Below are 20,069 nucleotides of genomic sequence, written 5' to 3' on the forward strand. Positions count from 1 at the left end.
ATATCAGTTCTGGTGGCCAGTGAATTGGCTGACTTCATACGCTGGGTTTTCTGAAGTGTCTGAATAGCTGAAGTATAATCAAGTGCTGTTTCTGATCTTTTGCAGGTAGTGAACATAGTAACAAGTAATCAAGAATGTGTTAACAACATTGCTGAGGCAATGGTCCTTGCCAACTTACTGGCACTCCTGCATTCCTTACCTTCAAGTAGGTACCATAGCATTCTCCATCTTGCAAGGAAAAGGGTTTCCAACTCAGGAATTTATAAGAATGCAGCTGGCTGAAATTAGCTCTGAGTTTTAGGCTACAATGGTCTTGTTAGCTTTATAAGATAGAGAGCTGGGTTATGAATAGAAGCTACAGTAAGAACACCTATATATTGGAACAAAGCTTTCCTCAGGCTTCCCAGCTGTTGCTGTGCTCCATTCCAGTTGCTCAGCTATTAATGAGAGCAGTAAAGACAGTACTGCAATACATTCTCAATGAAGCATGGTGTTTCTATGCCCAGTCCTAATAACATTCTTCAACTATAAGTTATTCCCCTGCTAGATAAGAAAATCAGAGCTACCAAACAGGAATCATAATTTTTTTAAAGAAGGTGACAGGAAGCAGGAATAGAATTAGATAATTTTTTAAACAAATGGAAAATTTAGACTATCTCTGTCATCACAGGCCATATGATATGCTAAGTCACTTCTGTCAGCTGATTTAAACATTAATGACTATCATATCCAAAGCTAACAAGGATGGTTTACAAATATGTTGTGTATGACCAGTTTTTTGTCTTAAATGTGTGACCTGAAACATAGGAAATGCAGGTATTCTCATTACTTCTGAATTGGGTAGTGTTCCACTGACAAATTATTTCTGGGAATTTAGCTAATTAGCATCTAATTAAGAAGTTATGCTGGAATGTGGGATTGATTTGACATTCCTTAACTAATGTAGTGTAAGCAGAAATCCATAAGCTTGTAATTTTCTGAAACTTTATTGCAGTTTTGATACAGTTTTCTGTTGAGATCAGTTACATTTATCTTCCCTTATGCATTCCCTGTGACACAAAGTTCTCAATGCTCTTGATTTTGACAGGTCGGCAGCTTGTCCTTGAAACTTTGTATGCTCTGACATCTAGCACAAAAATAATTAAAGAGGCCATGGCAAAAGGTACAGTACTACACTGAAAGCAAATGTTTCTTCAACAACGGGCTTTAAGTGCATGGAGTGGCCACTCTTCCCTTTAAAATAATCAGTCTGGAATTGGAGATTTTCTACTACTTGTGACCAGAAAAATATACTGAATTGGATGCTCCCTATCTCTTTGTTACAGGTGCTTTGATCTACTTATTAGATATGTTTTGCAACTCAACTCATCCGCAGGTCCGAGCCCAAACCGCAGAGCTTTTTGCTAAAATGACTGCAGATAAGCTGGTGGGTCCAAAGGTAAGAATCTTAACAGCTCATGTGGGAACTCTTTCTTGATATTACCTTCATCTCTCTAAAGGTGGGCAAAAAAATCCTCTTCTGTGTCTGAAAGACTCATGTAAGGAGCAATCAGGCTTTTTCAAAATTTAACTTCTAATCTGTGAGCAGACTTCTAGAAACTGTTGTATGTGCAGTAACTTGTATAAGCAGTTTGGTTTCCATTTGTAATGACTTTACAGTAGAGACCTAGATTTCAGTGTCACTGGCTATTGCTATTTGAAATGATGGCACTATTTTATTTTGTGGTATAGTAGTCTAGCACTTGACAATTCTTGCATTAAAGACAGTTGGACATTGTGGAGTTTTCTATTTCTGTCAGCTTGTCCTGTCAGTTAGTTTGTCATATGATAGACTAAGTGTCATTTATGTTCATCCCTTCTAGGTTAGAATCACACTAATGAAATTTTTACCTGGAGTCTTCATGGATGCCATGAGAGACAACCCTGAAGCTGCTGTTCATATCTTTGAGGGAACCCATGAAAATCCAGAGTTAATTTGGAATGACAGCTCCAGAGAGAAAGTATCAACAACAGTTCGAGAAATGATGCTTGAGTACGTGGAAACTTTCTGACTCAGTTATCTTTTACTGAGACACTCTCTGGCAGTGAACCAGAGTTGCTGTAGAAGAACTGTGAGACAGAGCTCTGCCTGTAAAAAGTAGAATTCTTGCAAGCCAGACTTCAGTGAAATAAACTTGTTCACTGTTTGTGTACTGTACCAGTAAGTCAGTGATGCAGGTGCAGTTTGTGCACAGTCCAGGTATTTGCTCACTGCTGTAGGGTTTGGAGGGATACAATGGGGGTAGAATGGAGCTTAGAATCTGGAGCTGCTGCACAATGATGGAGGAAGACTAAGGTGTCAAGTAGAGAAGACAACTGCTTCTTTTGCTGCTCATTAAAACTTACTTTCTTTTTAAAGGCACTTTAAACTTCAGAGGGACAACCCTGACACTAACTGGAAGGTAAAAGTATATTGTTTCTGCTTTGGGTGTGTCCAGGGAGGCTGTAAGCCACATGATAATAGATGCTTGTGTTGGACTCTAACATGCTTTTCCCTTAAAGTACTAACAGGAGTTCACTGCTGTGCTGTAAACATAACTGTTCATAACTGAAAACAGAACTGGTTTCATGTTGAATTGATGCTATTGTTACTAGCTTACAGCTTGAAATGAGACACTTATAGATAAAACCACTGTCAGCGTACTCTGAACATTTTGATAGTTTAGGTGATTCTAAAACTCATCAAAAGTCAGCAACAAAGGAGAATATTGAGACATTACTGGCTTGCAGGAAAAAGTCCTGTCACTACATAGCCATAGTAATCCTGCTCTTGGTAAATGTGAAGTAACTTTAGTAAGTCACTGGGTCTCAAAAAATATTTGAGTCATTAAGCCATTCCCTCACATCAGTCCCATCAATGAGGTATTTCAGCATGTAGTGATTTCCAGTATCTGTGAAAAGCTAGACATTACTTCTTTCCAACAGTCCTCTAGTTCAACATTAAACCAGTGTCTGAACACATCATAATGTCTATTTTGATCCAGATGAAAACTGGAAACTTCCCTGGAGTGATGGTGAGAAACCTTTCCCTGAAGTGTGCAAGGAAGGAAAGAGCTGTTGTATCATCAGCCTCATTGCTGGTGCTTCTTTTGGACTAGGGTTTGCCACTGTTGCAGTTGTAGGTTCAGTTAATTGTGTTCTTTGAAAGAAAAGTTCACTGTAGTGGTCCTGCCTGCACTGCACTGTTCTTTCTCCTGTCACTTCTTACCTCATGTCAAGATGAAGGGTTGATTTGCCTTGCACAGCTCTGTTTCAGAGAATACAGTTAGTGACCCTGCCCACTTAGAGAAACAGTTTTAGGTCTCTCAAATACCCTTGTCAATAACTTTTACTTTACAATTCAACAGTTGCCTGAAGACTTTGCTGTGGTGTACGGTGAGGCAGAAGGTGAACTTTCAGTAGGGGGAGTCTTCCTCAGGATTTTTATTGCCCAGCCGGCCTGGGTTTTACGGAAACCAAGAGAATTTCTCATTGCACTGTTGGAAAAGTTTACTGAACTACTGGAGAAAAATAACCCCCATGTAAGATGACTTTTTTCTGATTCTATGCTTTGAAGGTGTTTAGCGTTCTTAAGTTTTTATTCTTTTAGTTTCTGATTAATTTAGATTCTCACACTTTATTCCCATCATAAATGGGGTTTTCTGTCTGCTTTCTGACTCTCTCTAAAAGTGTGCTGATATGTTTAGGCAACTTTTGAACATGAGTCAAGGTTTTTAAAGTTCCTGAAGCCATAGAATTAGCTTCAGTTAAGTCTTAGAGACTTCTTTTGTGCTAGAGATGAGGCTTAACAAATGAAGTGTCTTTTAATTATTCCATGACTGACCAACCTAAAAAAATGGCACTTGTTCTACACCACCTAAAAATTTTCTGTTCTTGAGACTTTTGTTGTCTTTCTGCAACACTAAGTTCCTACTCTGGTATAAATTATGTGACTAAGGCTGCCACCTTAGTGTAATGAGTACAGCAAATATGTTACAGTTTAAAAATTAATTTTTAAACAGTGCTCAGACAGATTCTGTGTTATACTTGCAGGATGGAAGCTAACTAGCATGTTGAATAAAACAGGCACCTTTATTACAAAGATGTGACAGCAGTTTGTAGAGGCACATAGAATACACAAGGTATGACGAGTGGTTCTGCACAGACTGCGGAATCCTTTAGGAGTTCAGGTGGTCAGCCAAACATCCATGCTATCGGTGCTTCCACCAAGCAACTTAGCCAGATACACTGGATTCTCAATATGCTAGAAATAGTGCTTCGGAATTCCTGTGTGATCTGTCTTTATGGAACTAGTGAATGTTTGCCACTATTGGAGCTGATAATTATGTTCTTCACTTGTTGTTTTAACAGCTTGAGAGCAAAATGATATATAAGCATTAGGGAAAAAATTTATAATGCAAAGCAATTGAGAAATGTTGTTATTATGATGATACATAAGGCTTTACTGACTTCCATTTTCTGTTGATTTTCAATTTTCTGCAGGGGGAAACTTTAGAAACCATTACCACAGCAACTGTGTGCCTGTTCAGTGCCCAGCCTCAGCTAGCTGATCAAGTTCCTCCTCTTGGTCATCTTCACAAGATAATCCAGGCTATGAATCACAAGAACAATGCCATTCCTAAAAGTGCCATTCGTGTCATGCACATATTGTCAGACAATGAGGTACTGAATCATTTAAGTGCTTGAGGGGAGAAAAGCATAGCTGGAGGTACTTGTATTGTTTAGTAGTGTTCCTAAAAGGACTATTCTGACTGTAAATATGGTATAGCAAGGGACCTATAGCTAACTAATGGAGAATTGCTAGATCAGACACTGAGAAATGTGTGGTGTTGGCTGACCATATCTGCAATAACCATTAATCTTGGCACAAAATAGAATCCTCAGGATGTTTCTCTCTCTACAGCTTTGTGTTAGAGCGATGGCATCGCTGGAGACCATTGGCCCTCTCATGAATGGAATGAAGAAGAGATCAGATGTGGTTGGGATAGCCTGTGAAACACTGAATCGAATGTTTCAGAAGGAACAAACTGACTTAGTAGCCCAAGTAAGTAGTACAATCTCAGACTGTGGAAATGTGGTATATTTAAACTGTTCAACTTAAATGGCATCTGGGGAGCCTCCTGAACACTTAACTGATGTGCTTTTCTGGTTGGAAGAGTTTTTTATCTAAAAAGAAGACCTGTTCAAGGATGTTACCTGAGCATTGAAGCTTAATGCACAGGGTAGTGTTGTGTCCTCTGAGAAAGTGTAGTGGGATGCCAACTAATTCAGCTGACTTTTCACCTAGATAGAGAAGAATTGCTGGACAGTATCTTTGCTTTTTCTTGTTTGTATTCATACAGCTCAGGAAAAATGGACTCATCTTGGCATTTGTAGTAATAACTGTTGGCACTTCTGGTTCACACTAATGGTAGTGATATAAAAATTCTGTATGGAGCTTCCTGTCCATGTTAAGACAACTCATTTGGGTATGCTTGCAGGCTTTGAAAGCAGATTTGGTCCCTTATCTTCTGAAGCTGCTTGAAGGTGTTGGTCTTGAGACCCTGGAGAGTCCATCTGCAACAAAAGCTCAGATTGTTAAGACTCTGAAATCCATGTCTCGTAGCCTGCAGTATGGGGAACAGGTGAGTACTCACAGGTCCTTATCTGGGCTTTGACACTTGGTAGGTGTGTACCAAACTCTGAACATCCCTTGTTTAATCTTCTGGCTGTCATGTACATCATTCCACCTAAAGTCTTAGCGCACTGCCACTGCAAAATGATTATGGTTTGGAATTTCTTCACCTCTTGCTTGTGGTGAAGTCGTTGGTTCAATGCATGTGAAGGCCACTAATAAAAAAGACAAATTCCATGTGCAGAAATGTTCTATGAGCTGGTTATCTTTAACTGACAACTCTTCAGAACTTGTTATAAATGTAAATTTCTCTTCTGTTTTTTAAATAAATACATAAGTGCAGCAGCATTATGGATGTATATCTAAGTAAATTTGTCCCAGTAACTGTGCTAGTTCTTAATGCCTTCCTCTTACCCTTTTGTTGAAAGCTTTCTCAAGGGGAGGAAACTTGGAATAGTCTTTCTTCCAAGTAGTCCCTATCTTGCTCTAGTACAGGAAAAGTCCTATTCTCCCTCAGCTGTCAGTGAGTGGCAAGGGCAGCTTCTAGGGTTGCTTTTCCTTGTCACCTTTCTGGGGAACAAAGGATAAAGTGAAGCTACTGAATAACTTCTTTCAATCATTGTGTTCAGCTGCACAATTCACATGGAAAAGCAAGTCTCCTTGGAAATGTGCACAAATTCCATATTGCAGCCTAAACTACTGCCATATTCTTTGGTGTAATCCCTTCAGAATGGTTTGGCAATAGAAAATGGGTTTGTTTGCCTAGAACATGACAAATGGCACTTGCTCCCTCTGTTATCTCTTCAAATACTGCAGGTAAATGAAATTCTGTCCCGTTCTTCTGTTTGGAGTGCCTTCAAGGATCAGAAACACGACTTGTTTATTTCTGATACACAAACATCAGGATACCTCACAGGTTAGCAACTCTTTCCTGTTTATGTTCTGAATTATACTGAACTGTTACTTAATTGTCACACTGGACTCTGGAGTTACTGTTTTTCCCCAGGATCTAGTGCCATCACGTGGTCTGAACAGTCAGTGCTGTAAAAATACAGTAAGTTTTTAAAACACTTACTAAAAGGTAAACTTCTTGCTGGTTGAAAATTAATTTCTCTGCATAGTCTCTACTGTACATACTTAGCAACAGGATCTGGGCACTGGCAAGACTTGCAAGTACTCTGTAGTGATAGAGCAAAGATGTAATTGAAACTGATGAATGACAATAGCTTTCCATGCTTTCTTAGGATCAGTCTACTTCAGTTCTAGAACCTGTCTATATCAGTTGGCTGTGTGAATTAACACAACTTTAGGTTTAGGCAGGTAGCTGTACTGTTGGAAAAGTTGGAATACTAATAGGTTGGAGTATGAGGCTGTGTTCCAGCCAGAATCAGTGGCCTGCCAGGGTGGCCTCGTGCCTGTACATGGAGCTTGCAGCATTTGCTTCACTGCTGCAGTGGTGCACCTTGGGTGGCTCCCCTGCTGGTGCCACCAAGATTGAAATGGCATCTCAGATGCACCCCAGCCCCACTGGTGGTGAAGAGCATTTTAGCTGTGTGTGCTGTGCACTGTGTGCACAGTAAGGTTGGCAACTGAGGGAACTTCCTTGCATGGTGCAGATGAGTATGTCACTGCAAATCTGCTCCTGTTCTTCCTTCACTTGAGCACTTGACAGACACAGTGTCACAGTCCAAAACATCACTGTCATATAAAATATTTTCAGATGTAGCAAATAATGGCATTGCAGCAAACTGTCTGCAAGCTTCTGACTCCTCAGTAGCCATCAGCTGAACAAATGCTTGGTCTTAAAAGCTTTGCCTCACAGGTGAGGTTTTAAAGTCCTTTGTGACAAGCCAGTGTGGACACAGCTATGTGCCACAAGGAACTTTCTCATCTAACCCAATTTAGGAATCTTGGTAAAGCTTTTGAGCATAACTGAACTAATGAGGTGTAAATCAGATGGCCAAGTTTTACTGCAAGATACTAGCATGTATTTTGAGCCTTTCAAGTCAGGAACTACACCTTCTAGAAGTAGTTGCTTGTATTTTGAGAGTAGGTATTGGAACACTTGATGTATTTTTTTCACACAGGACTCTGCGCTTTAGCACTGAACAGGGGTTTTCTGGTTTTGTATTGTTTAATACCAGTTTGACAACACTGGAACTGATTCAGTTTGTATTGAATTTCCTTGGTATTTTCATAAATACTATAAATTTAAATTTCATAAATGCTATAAATTTAGGAGTAGGAAGAAAATGCTGATTGATTATTGGCCAAGAACTGAAACTTTATCAGATGTGGTCAGGCTTGAGACTGGGGGCAATACAGTTTTCCAATGGCCTTAAGGCCCATGCTGCTTTTAAACTGCCTAATGTTTAAGTGCTTGCCAGTGTAGAATGAAGGTGCTGTACAAATGCAAAGTGTAGATGGAAACCAAGCTTTATTTTTAACTTCTCTTATCTTGTATTCTGCCTTATGTCTTGCTTCAAATTGCTTTGCTATTTGCACTTCCCTTGAAACTTCCCTTGCTTATTTCTCTTCCCTCAGGTGTCTCTTCTCCTTCCCTTCTAACTGGCAGCAGTCCCCTTCACCTGAGAAGTGGGCTTTAGATCTGCTGTGTCAGGCAGCTTGCTAACTTCTGTGTAGCTCTCTAAAGCAGGTAGATACCACCTCGCAGACCGCACGCTGCGCTCGCTGCATTCCGAGTTACAGATGCATGTCCTAGAGCTGTACAATGCCCAGCACCGACACACTGCACTGACACCTGCACTGACACTTGCTGGTGCTACACAGGAATTCAGCTTTGGAACTGTGTTAGGATTCCTCCAAAATGGAAAAGCTTGAGGCACGAGATAACTATGGGGAATTTTTGCACTAGGATGGGTAGCAGTGGGTGTGACACTTGGCAGGTTCCACTGATGGGCTGGCAAGGAGAGGTCCCCTCCTGCAGCCAGAGAGCTTTTTATTGCCAGAGGCACTGCTTGCTTTGCTCTCTGCCTTGCAGTACTAGTGTGGGACTGTTTGCAGGGAGACCAACCAGGCTCTGATGTTCTGGCTGAAGTGGGAGAAAGGAGGGTGGGGCAGGAAAGAATAGTAAATTTGGGAGAACTCAGTGAGAATGGCTTCAAGGGGAAGAGTACAGGACCCAGCAGAACTTAGTATGTTGAATATTGGCAGTGTAGGCTGCAGGTCTGAGACCAAGTTGATCGCTGTATTGGTGCAGGAACATTCTGTGGGTGATCAGTTCTCTAGTCACTAATATGATAAAAATTACTGTTAAAACACTTCATTCTGCAACCTAAATTTTTATTGCATTTGTTAAAAGTTTCAGTATGACTAAATTTTTAATTCCAGGCTTTAATTCCAGGGAGAGGGGCTTTGCCTGCAGGGCAAAACTGATTGCTCCTATTATAATCAACATAGAAACTTAGTAATGGTGTGAGTCCTGCATCTCCAGTATAGAATTTCTGTATCCCAAGAATGCTGTCATTTTATTCCAACTGAAGGCACAAAATGCTGGCTAGACAAGCTTTAGACAGTTCTGTTTCTTCATGGGGCAGCCCATTGGGCTTCCTGGAACTATGCAGGCTGGGAAAAACCTTTAAAACACTGAAAAGATACACAAGGAGCCCAGTAGTTGAACACATGCATGAACTGACTTTAATTCCATGGCAGGGCCTTTCTTTAACAAAGGAATGCCATCCCTGCTCTACTGTTGCTTCCACGATGGAAGGTGAGATGGGTAATGCAGGTGGTTGGGGTCCTTTTTCACTTACTTGGCACATCAGAGTAAAAAAAAACTGAGCAAGCCCAAAAATGGTCCCCACAAGCTATTCCACTTGGTAGACTAAGAAGTCTTAGTTTCTAGTGTTCCTAAATTTTAGAAAATCTAAACAAAAACTCTTAAATGTTCCTGTGTAAGGTGTCTGGTTGGCTCAGATGATGTATCTGAGTGTTACCAGAGGGAATAAAGCTGTTCAGTCACCCAGTAGAAGGAGAACTAATCCCCAGTATTTGTTTTCCCCCTGAAAGGCCCTGGAGTTGCTGGTTACCTCACTGCAGGGACGACGTCATCCGTAATGCCCAACGTACCACCCCCGGTAGACAACGAAGTGGGAGATGTCAGCTAAGGACTGGAAATCCTTGTGGAAGAGACAAAGGCAGACTGGCCAGTGATGAGGAACAGCACTTTCCTCCAATACATTGAAGTGAACTTACTGCCTTGCCAGGTGTTTATGACAGTGTTATTCCTTTTTTCTATGACTTTTTTTTCTAGGAAAAGTCAGTGATTCTAACTTCCACACTGTAACACAAGAAAGCACTCTGTGGATCAGCTGAAATGGGTACACAAGAATTTTTTCTTGTTGTACATAAGCACATTTTGTTCCTTTATATTTGTTTACAAGACTGTGAATCAAACTTTCCTAGTTTTTATATTTTCTGAATTAGCATGACTGGAGTTGAGCTACAGTCTAGAGGAATTGGGCTAAAATAACTTTGACCTCACCGACCCCACTAAAAGGGCATCCCTTCATTTCTCAGTCTGATGTGATCACTTCCATTGAACATGACCTGAAAGGGTTTGTTCCTGCACCAGTTCACTCATGTCCTTAATCATTAACATTATCTTCTTCCTCGGATCAAACAGCATTAGACATTTGTATGTATAACTGGCTTGACCAAATTGATGAAGCTTCAGCAAAAAAACCTTAAAAAGTTGACATGTTATGTAAGAAATTAGTGTAATTGTGAAATGTTCTATACATTATCCAGTATATAAAAACTTTCTATATTGAGTGTACATTATACAGATCATTCATATGTACATAGAATTTTAAAATAAAGGGAATTAAGAGCCTTGTTAATGAGATAAAGGTGGTATTCTTGTCTAGTTGTTCATTGAAAGTGAGAGAAATGAGGGCAGTCCAAGACCCTAACTGGAACGTGGCTAAATGTGATCCTGGGCATTCTTGGTTAAAAAAACACTTTGTGCAGGTTTTGACAGCCTAGAGCAGAACTCCTGAACCATATGTAGTAGTGCAGGTGGTTCTGTAGTTGCAGTGCATTTCAGCCACTGACCTGCTGACACTCTCAACTTCCTGGAAAACATTCTTGGCAGGAAGCAAGAGGAAATTAAGGTGGATGGAAATGTAAATGAGAATGACTGCTTTCTCCAAAGAGGTTATAATCTTGGTTTTAAGTATCATGAGGTAAAGAACTTCATGGAATGCTTCTAGTTCTAGGTACTCTGCCACTGTATCCTGAGTGACCACTGCAGCTGTAGCCGGACACCCTGAGGCGAGCGCTCGGCTCTGGGCTCAAGGACGGAACTGGCACAGCCTCATCCTGAGGACTGAGCCAAGCCCAGGGTGTTCTCTGCAGGCTCCAACAGGAGGGGGGAGTTTGTTTGTTCATGCAAACAGTAAACCCTTGTGTCCTTAACTTCACTGCCCTTAAGTTACCAGCCCTGTGTAAGCTGAGAAGTGATTATCCTAATTCCAGGAATCATTCCAGGCTCCAGCTTTCTGTGCTGCCCTGAGCCTCACTTGAATGGGGCTGGGGGCAGGACTGAGTGTAGTCTCGGTGACAAGGAAGGCAGCTGTGAGCAGGAACTGGGGAGTAGAGGGTTGGACTGTAACTGAGCTTTGGAAAAGAAAAAGCAACTTACTACCTCCAGTGTTTGTCAATTTAACAAATATAAAAGTTTAGCCTAGCTTGCAATAAATTAAATTGTGTGGTACTTCTGACTCTAAACTGCTTTGTCTACAATAAAAGGATAAAATGCTCTGATTCAGAACAAAGAAAGCACTTCAGGCCTGTTTGAAAATAGACTTTATTTAGTATTATAAAGACACCCAGATTAGTTATTGCCTGGTGTTCTGCAAATTCTTAAAAGCAAGCCCATAATTATTAAGTGTAATAATTGAAAACAGTGAGAGAATTGCTCCCAGTTAGAATCAAGTTTTTGTGTTCCTTCAGTTTTATCTTAGATACCATTATTACACTGAAACTTTTGCTTAATCTTCCCTCCATTAGAGAAGGCTTTATGTGACATTAGATTTTTGCAGTGAGTTTCTTGGACTGATCCAGGAGCTCCCACCTTGCAATGGTTGAGAGATGAACTTCATCAGGCCCGTCTGCCAGACGCAAGGTGCGTATGGACGCGAACCTGTGGGGGGAGAGCTGCGTTAAGCCTGGCCTCCTGCCCTGCCACAGCAGCCACACGGAGCTCTCAGCACTGCTTTTGCTGCCCTTCTGACACTCCTTGCTTGAAAAGTGCTGTCACGTGGGAGATACTGCAGCAAAATCTTCCTGGCACGATTGAGGTGGGTGGGCTGGGAATTCAGAAGTTTTGCTTCTCCCCAAGGCCATAAGAGATAACAGTAAGTTTTAGAAGCACATCCTCTTTACTGCTGATAAGAACTATTTTAGGCCCAGTGCCAGCTTTTATTTTTTGTAAGGCTAATTGCACTATAAAAACAATTGGTTTAAATTTTGTAGCTTAAAGGGACATACACTGTTACTTCATGCTGAGGTGAAACAGCATGTACTGGTGTTATAAATTATTATAAAAGAAATGCTTAGAATCTACAGGCAATCTCCTTTTACTCACATGAACGCCAAAGGAAAATCCTGAGAAACTCCAGCTCCACCACACACTTGAACTGCACAGTCAATCACTTTCAGTACAGCTCGTGGAACAACCACTTTGGTCATGGCTACCTGTGGTTAGAAGAACTCACATTAGCAGTAACAGTTTCATAAGCAAGTGAAAATATTTACCTAACATTTCTATTGAATATTTGTATCTCTCAGTGCATTCCTTCCCCTTGAGGTAGGATGAGAGCTCTAATGTTCCCAGGGGATGGCAAAACTGTTTCCAGTCACTCCAAACTATCTTACTGTGTTGAGACAAGCAAGCAATGCTTGAACAGATTCATCTCCACTTCTGACTAATTCCCCAATCTTCTGGCAATTAAAAGCATATCTTAAGGCTATTTTCAACATGGATTTATACTCTACACTTAGAATAAGAGTGTTTAACAATATGTTTTACCTTGTCTTTTAACCAGCTGAATGCACAGGCATTGCATCCAAAAATAAAATTTACCTCTCTCCTTGCTCTTCTGTTGCCCAGCACGTCGATCTTGCGGGCTGTTTGCAGCGTGAGCAGGCGAGCCTGTTCTATGCTAAGGCGGCATTCCGCAATCCAGTGGGCAACAACTTCCTGCAGATCCCAAAGCCAACACCAGGACATCAGTTAATGCCTCTGAGCCCCTCTTCCTCAGCATGTGCACATTCAGCCAACCTACAGCCACTTGTGTGCAAATTAAAGCATATCTAAGATGAGGCATAATAAAGAAAACACTTGACTAACAGAAATATTAAAGATAGGAAAAGAATTGCTCTGCCGGGAAACAAGAAAAGGGAAAACCTGTGGATTCTGGCACCTAATCAGACCCCACTGTGTGCTGGCCATTTTCCAGAAGCTCTTCCATGCCTGCTTTTTCCTTCCTCTTACCACCCCTCACAGCCTTCTCTCCATATGATAAGCCCCAGTGTATAGAAATAAGGGGGTGACAGGGGAGAGGAATTCCTTGTTTTGCTTAAACCGGTGCTGTGTGGTGCATGACACAGAGGTGAACAGCTGCAGGGTGGTGCCTGCTGCCTCTGACTGATGATAAATTAGTAACTGTCTGGATCCAAAATGAAGTTATGATCTTGGCAGCCCTTCCCTGCTCTTCTTAGCTAATTCCCCCCTGCAGCCAACATACCACAGGAGAAACAAATATTTTTGATGCTTGTCAGTGCAAAAACTGTTTGGAGCCTGACCCAGCCTCCACTTCTAGGGCTGTGGATTTTGTAGGACACAAAAGCAAATGTGCAGCACGTGCTTCAGTGCAGTCTGGAAGCTCAGCTTGGCTGGTTGCAGCAAAGGTGATCTGAACCTAGATGGGGTGTTCAGTTCTCCTCAGTCAACAGCTCCTGGGGTCATAAATGATGGCCTGGGGGGGGCAGGCACACTGGTACTCAGGGAAGTCACCAGCCTCACCTTGTCTTAGCCATCCTCACTGAAGGACCTGCATGGGCCCAGCAGCTGCCTCCAGGTGAGGCCTGTGGCTTCATCAAACATCACTGTTACTTCAGCCAGCTTCTGAGAGCCAGAGTGTGCCTCATGCACCTCTTACTCATCCTAGGTTATGGTGGTGAAGGGAAGTTGGGAAATGGTATGACTGGAAATACAGATATGTAAAGTTGCTCCCTCTGGATCTGCACAAACAATTTGATACAATCTGGGCCAGATGCTAATTCAATTTCCTCTTTCCATTGCTTTTACTTGTTTTTTCCAATAAAGCTATCCTAGCTGTTGGGAAAGATTAAGGAATGCTTGAAATATGACAGGCCAACTACCAAACTCTGATGGTTCTTATAGAAAGCAGACTAACATTATTTTAGCAAGCTCTTGCTCATGAAAAAGTATTTCAATCCTGAGCAAGATAAGAGCAAGGATCTCCAATCTTCCCTTGATGTGGTCTCTACTTTCATAAGTAGCTACAAATATTTGATCAAAGAAGTAACATTTTCAGTGAAATTTAGACCCCTAAGTGTCTCCAGTGGTTCTGAATGGAGACAGCCAGGTGACAGAATGGATACACAAAAATGGTGAACTCAGATTGTAACAGAAGCATAAATTGCATGCCTGAAAAAATACCTGTCCAAATTGATCAAGAAAAGCAGAGAACAACACACAGTGAAAAAATCCACATTCAAATCCAGCAAAAGGTATCTAATTCATTGCATATTGCAAAGGGAAAAAAAAAGAAAAAGATCCTGTAGATTATGGTGAAAAATGGGAGCCTTGCAATGCGGTTTGTTTTTTTTTTCCCTTTGCCACCCAAAGGTTTATGAATAGGAATTCAAGGTTAGGGCACAGCTTCTGCCATGTCCATTATCAGAGCCACAAGGCTGTGCTGGGCAGAACTAAGGTCAGTGTGTGGCGTGTGTGCCAGGGCCAGAGAGGGAAGGTGCTTACGTGCTGATAGAGTTTCTTGCCGAAGGTCTGGCGCTGAGCCGCGCGCTGGCACAGGATCTCCAGAGCGGCCTCGGCCGCCCCCAGTGACCGCATGCAGTGATGGATCCGGCCCGGCCCCAGGCGGCCCTGGGCGATCTCAAACCCCCTGCCCTCTCCTGGTTGGAAAGAAAAACAGGCTCTGCAAACTGCCTCCTGGAAGGGTCCAAGGCTCCAAGCAGAAGTGACCCCATAGCAAAATAATAGAAGCAGAGGGGAAATAGAAGAAATCAGCATCTCCACTAAGTGAGAGAGCAGAGTTCTCCCTGCAGGGGAACACACTGGTGGCCTGCTTGTTATTTCTTTTTCAGTTTGCCAAGTACGGGCCATGGAGTGCAGCACAACATTCTTTCTAAAAGTCTGTAAAGTCTGCAAGAGCTGGTTTTGGGGGAAAAACAGCACTTAAAGGCTTTGCTTTGCTCTACCTCAAGGCAATGATACTTGCATGACAGCCAGAGCTGCCCTGCTTCCTTCTGCTCTAAATAAAGTTCAAACAGCAGGAAGGCTGCTAAAGAGTGGGCTCCCTCAACTGACCAGAGCTGTTTAAAATAACTTATGGTGATTCATGACACAAACCACTGTCTCATAAAACTTGGTTCATTGTTGTATGTATTAAAAATAAATCAGTGCTAAAACTCACCCAGTATTATATTGGAGACAGGTACTCGCACATCATTGAAGTGTATCTCAAAATGTCCTCCATGGATCTCATCTACAAAGACAGAAAACACAACAGCAGGGTAAAATGAAGGAGGATAAAATGAAGGAGGCCTCCAGTTCCCAAGCCTTCTTCTATATATCCATTTTACTGATTTATTTAATACACAATATTTATTAGTATAACTGCAGCTTCTGAGCCTGCTAATAAATTATTACACATATAGCTGATAAATATGATCACCTACCCATGTAGCCAAACACGGAGAGAGGTCTTATCAGCTTCAGCCCTGGGGTGTCCATGGGAACAATAACCATACTGTGCTGCTTGTACCTGATCAAGACAAAAAGCACAGTTACCTCTGAGCCTCTCTTCTGTCTGTCCCTTCTGCTTTTTTAATTTTCCTTCCTTAAATTAGGAACTCACATAAAGCCAGTGCTGAGATTTATCTGTACCACCTGCACCATCCTGTCCACACAGTGTGGCTTCAACCCTTCTTGACCCACCAGTCAACAAGTGAAAATGTATTAGTGGCATCCAAGGCACCATGACTGAGAAACTCCTGCTGCTGCTGCTGTCACTTCTATGCACACACTTCTGTATCACCCAATCAGTTTTTCCCCTTCGACCTTTCTGCTTTGTTCTCAAAATCAGTTTATCAGAATCATCATCTTGGCTTGCCTACCAGCTTAGGAACGAAAAATCCATCCCCATGTTTACATTCCTTCAGAATATTTAGGTTTTAGTCACACAGAACTGGAGGTGGTGTCCCAGGTCTCTAAATTCAATCTCCAGTTCTAGCAAGTGGAGTGTCACATGATCCCCTCCATTAAATTCTCTTCAGCTTCTAAGAGCTCAACAGATGCCACTGTCTGTATAACTTCCAGGCAAACCTTCCTGGGTGCTGTGTGCAAGTTACTGATTGTTTCTTGGTGGAACCTAGCCAAACCTAAAAACTTCAGATTATCCATGGAATTTGGGCTAAAATCCATCTTAGATATAAATGTCACAATTCTTTTGCATTACAAGCTGTGTGATATTAATACACCAGACATGGAGCATTTCATTCATTACTTGTATAAATTTTTGCAAAAGCTTGCAATTCTAGTTTGGTAACGAGTTGAATGTGTTTGTGTCAAAGAAGAAGAGGTAAGGATCATATTTACACATACAGGAATAAAATGAGTATATCTGATTTAAGATGTGCGATGCCCTCTGCTTACACAGCATCACCTTACCAACACTGCATGTTTCAGATTTAACTTTCTGTATCTACAGATAACTTTGTGGAAAACTTAATCAGTAACTTCAGGTCTCTGATGTGCCGCTTGTGCCCATTCTGATCAGGAAAGCTCTGAAAAGTTTTGGTTTTATTATATAAGCATTATTATTTAATTCTTCCTGGTGTTAATTGTTTTATACACTACACTTAGAAAATAAATTGTAAGCCAGAGTTGTTAGTTGTTGATGCAGACTAAACAACAGACGCAGACTAAAAGGTATGTGACCAAGATAAAGCTGATGAAGCCCCCAGAATTTCCTGATCCAGTTCATCACACAGCTGCACAAACACTGGTGCATTGCTGGTGCAATGGAGAGAGGTGGGAAGCATGCCAATGAAAGATGGTAACAGTGGAAAGGTTGGGAGGACTCAGTCAACAGCATCTGACAGCAAAACAGGAACTCAGGCTACAAGAGATAGGTGCTGAGGTTTAAAACATCTTTCTAATTCAGGAGCAAGCCAACTGGTCAAGGCAACTAATGGCATTTCACTTAACATTTTTGCAAGCAGCAACTCCTCCAGGGAACAAGTTTTAGGGGATTCTGAGTCTCCTAGGAATTCTTACCTGGATGCTGATGAGTTTTTGGTTTTGCCCATTACAATTGCAACTTTGCAATTTGGGTTCCCAGCACCTTAAAAAAAGTGGCAAACACAAAAATTGGTTTTAGTATAAAATTTCAATGTAGAATCAAATTAAGTTTCATAACAAGAAGCCCTACTGCCTTCCTTTTGTGAGGCAGGAAATGCAATCTACCCCTGTGTTTATATTCTGAATAGCACATCAGAACAAAATACACATTAGTAGTTAACGTGTAAAAGGAGCTGACTTGTGGGAAGGGGAACATGAAAAGCCAAATATCCAAACCCTCCAGGCCCTATTCCTATGATTCCTAATCACCTATTCCTATGAAAAGGGAACAAGAAGATACTTGAAATGGAATCTGATTACTGGGATATGATTCAGTCTCCATTACTGCTGAGCAAATAAGTGTGATACAACAGCCCATCTATCAAGGTGACATGCTGCCGTTTCAAAAGTAAAACTTCTAAAAAACTTCTTCAACCCATAAAGACTGGAGGGTCTATGTGGGAATGAAACACCAACCACATTATAACCAAATAATGCAGATAAGGCTATCAAAGGGTTACCATGATAACTTTGCTACTGCTTGAGCATAACTTTTCTGGAATGCAGGATTCTCCCCCTTTACGCAAATGATTTTAGATTGCACTTTGAAGAGAGATCTGAGTGAAAATTGTCACCTGAAAATAGCCTGCTAGCATTTTAAGTCATCAATAACATTATTTGAGATGTTTCTTTTTATGCACATATTTATTAAGCCTCTGTAGCATAAAGACAGCACTTTAATGTACTAGTCCTGAAGAAGATTCTACTATTGATTAAAATAACATTTCTATGATCCTTAATCCTCCCTGTCTTTTTCTTTAAAGGTTTCTTAGTACCAAAGCATGCTCTCATTCCTTTCAAAGCCTCTCACATACACCACAGCTAGGGAAAATACCCAATGGGTGTAGCAATCAGTAATTTCTTAGTGCAGATGACAAGCTTTGTAGAGATGCAATTCAAGGCTTGATCTGTGGCAGCTTGGCTTTGTTCTGAGGTTAGAAGCAAATACTTCTCATGACTTCTCTGGCAGCTGTTCTCACAAGGCTTGGGAGACTCTGGTCTGGACAATACAACCACCTGGCTTTCAGCTGAGCCACTTCCTCCTACAAGCAGCCACTTTGATGGCCAGGAAGTGGGAGAGAGATTTATTTAATTGTGATAAGCACTGCCTGTTTGGAGGGCCAGACTGCCAGATGTTTACTTTCCTCTTCTGCAATATGGTATTCAGACATTATTTCCAGAGAGGGCTTAAAGAGTGGCCCACAAGCTGTACAATGCCAACAAGCTAAAAATTCCAGTGAAAAGCTTTGGCCAGGGGCATAAATCAACTTGGCAAAAAAAAATTACCAGACTGGATCCCAAACACTTGGCTCATTTGGGCAACTGCAACCAAAAGCAGCTGATCAGCCCCAAATGACCCAACATGTATTTTGCAGGGTACTACCCTGCACAGGGAAATGTCACCCCTGCACAAGGGGTATTTGACTCTTCTCCTTTTCCACAGAATGTAAAGAATTGCACAAGTGCTATTTTCTAAAACAGATCTGTGTTCAAGTGAGGTTTACAACAAAATATGTTTTGACCTTCTGGAAACGCCTGAAAAACTGTTTTATAAATAATCCTCAAGTCACATCCCTGCTTCAAAACAAAGGGCAAATTTAACCATGTCATTTAATCATTTAACCATGAAAAAAAACCCCAAAAAACTCACAAAACCTCAGAAGAAGCTTTCATGTTGAACTCAGTGAGGAGTTCACTAAGAGCTGGACATCTGGTAAGATGTTCTAAATCATTTGTACAATTTCTGGAAGGCAAATGAATACTCTCCAATCTCCTATCTAAGCACAGCAAAGGATGGCAGATTCCTGGCCCTTCCACTCCTTAGAGTCTGAAGTCCTGAAAAACTAAAATAAATTTTATGTCACTTCGACCCATAAAAGACCCAGAAAAAAAGTTCTAATGCAAGACTCTGAAAAACTCCAGTGCTTTGGAGGGAATGCAAACAGCCTGGATGGAATAAACATCTCTTTTGTAAATGACATTTTCACCTCATTTACAGAATTCAGAGATGTTGCTGGAGGATGGAGGGCAAGAGTGAGAGAAGCCTGTTATTTTGGTAGGAGTTAGAAGTAGCTTTGCAAGAAAGCTCACAATTGAAGAAACACTAGATGTTTCAAGTGGTCAATTTTAACCATATTTCCATATTGATGAGCTTTCAATAAAGTTTTCAATGTATATGACTGCACAAACCAAAACTTTTAGACCACAATGCTGCTAAACTGGCAAACATCTTTGGTTTAACTAACATACTTTTTAACTCTTCATGGCACTCATTCACATAGTGAGGCAAAGACAGTATTTTAAAATGTGCTTAGAGTGTTGATCACAATCCCATTAGAAGCCTAATCTTTGCTATCAGGGGTATAACATGCTTAAGTTTACTGATCTTCACACAATCAACTTACAGAGGTTCTTTCTGGTGGAGAGACTACTAAATGTGGCAACCTTTGAGTACTCCCTGTACTTGAGGAATCTGCCATGAAGTCTGTTCTTAGAAGCCAGTAGCACTTCAATTCTTACAATCTATTTGTTTTTCAGTGTTCAATCTCCTGTCTAAGATGGCTAAGGCCAGATGAGCTACTGCCTGAATGCTGAATACCTATGGTTTTTGCCACATTGGCTGCTGCACCCCTCAGCCCAGCAGGTTACTTCTCTCTGCTAAAGGTCAGGGCTCTGTAGTGACTTACAGACCTGTCAGCTTCCTGTTCTTCCAAGGTTCTG

The 20,069-nt window shown here is 41.3% G+C and overlaps 2 protein-coding genes across 3 annotated transcripts in view; one reads left to right on the plus strand and one right to left on the minus strand.

The window, feature by feature from the left end:
• DNAJC13 (DnaJ heat shock protein family (Hsp40) member C13) overlaps positions 1–10,515 on the plus strand; it is a 56,297-nt gene extending 45,782 nt beyond the window's left edge. The window contains exons 47-58 of one of the 2 annotated variants that reach the window (XR_001333385.3): positions 106–205; positions 1,088–1,162; positions 1,326–1,438; positions 1,863–2,032; positions 2,399–2,441; positions 3,387–3,560; positions 4,522–4,701; positions 4,943–5,083; positions 5,520–5,663; positions 6,470–6,569; positions 8,198–8,309; positions 9,683–10,515. Coding sequence is in view for 1 of the 2 variants with exons in the window: in XM_014273954.3 (XP_014129429.2) it covers positions 106–205; positions 1,088–1,162; positions 1,326–1,438; positions 1,863–2,032; positions 2,399–2,441; positions 3,387–3,560; positions 4,522–4,701; positions 4,943–5,083; positions 5,520–5,663; positions 6,470–6,569; positions 9,683–9,780 (1,338 nt within the window). In the remaining variant the exon portion in view is untranslated. The remainder of the gene's footprint in view (positions 1–105; positions 206–1,087; positions 1,163–1,325; positions 1,439–1,862; positions 2,033–2,398; positions 2,442–3,386; positions 3,561–4,521; positions 4,702–4,942; positions 5,084–5,519; positions 5,664–6,469; positions 6,570–8,197; positions 8,310–9,682) is intronic. The other variant, XM_014273954.3, reaches the window with a different exon arrangement.
• Positions 10,516–11,465: 950 nt separating this feature from the next.
• The window catches only part of ACAD11 (acyl-CoA dehydrogenase family member 11), a 29,142-nt gene continuing 20,538 nt past the window's right edge, over positions 11,466–20,069 (minus strand). The window contains exons 14-20 of the mRNA XM_005481009.4: positions 17,226–17,292; positions 15,626–15,711; positions 15,361–15,432; positions 14,685–14,839; positions 12,762–12,878; positions 12,264–12,373; positions 11,466–11,819 (exon numbers count right to left, since the gene is read on the minus strand). Coding sequence (XP_005481066.2) covers positions 11,705–11,819; positions 12,264–12,373; positions 12,762–12,878; positions 14,685–14,839; positions 15,361–15,432; positions 15,626–15,711; positions 17,226–17,292 — 722 coding nt within the window. The 3' untranslated portion in view covers positions 11,466–11,704. The remainder of the gene's footprint in view (positions 11,820–12,263; positions 12,374–12,761; positions 12,879–14,684; positions 14,840–15,360; positions 15,433–15,625; positions 15,712–17,225; positions 17,293–20,069) is intronic.

The sequence above is a fragment of the Zonotrichia albicollis genome, chromosome 1, assembly GCF_047830755.1.
Source record: "Zonotrichia albicollis isolate bZonAlb1 chromosome 1, bZonAlb1.hap1, whole genome shotgun sequence".
In the NCBI taxonomy this organism is placed as follows: domain Eukaryota; kingdom Metazoa; phylum Chordata; class Aves; order Passeriformes; family Passerellidae; genus Zonotrichia; species Zonotrichia albicollis.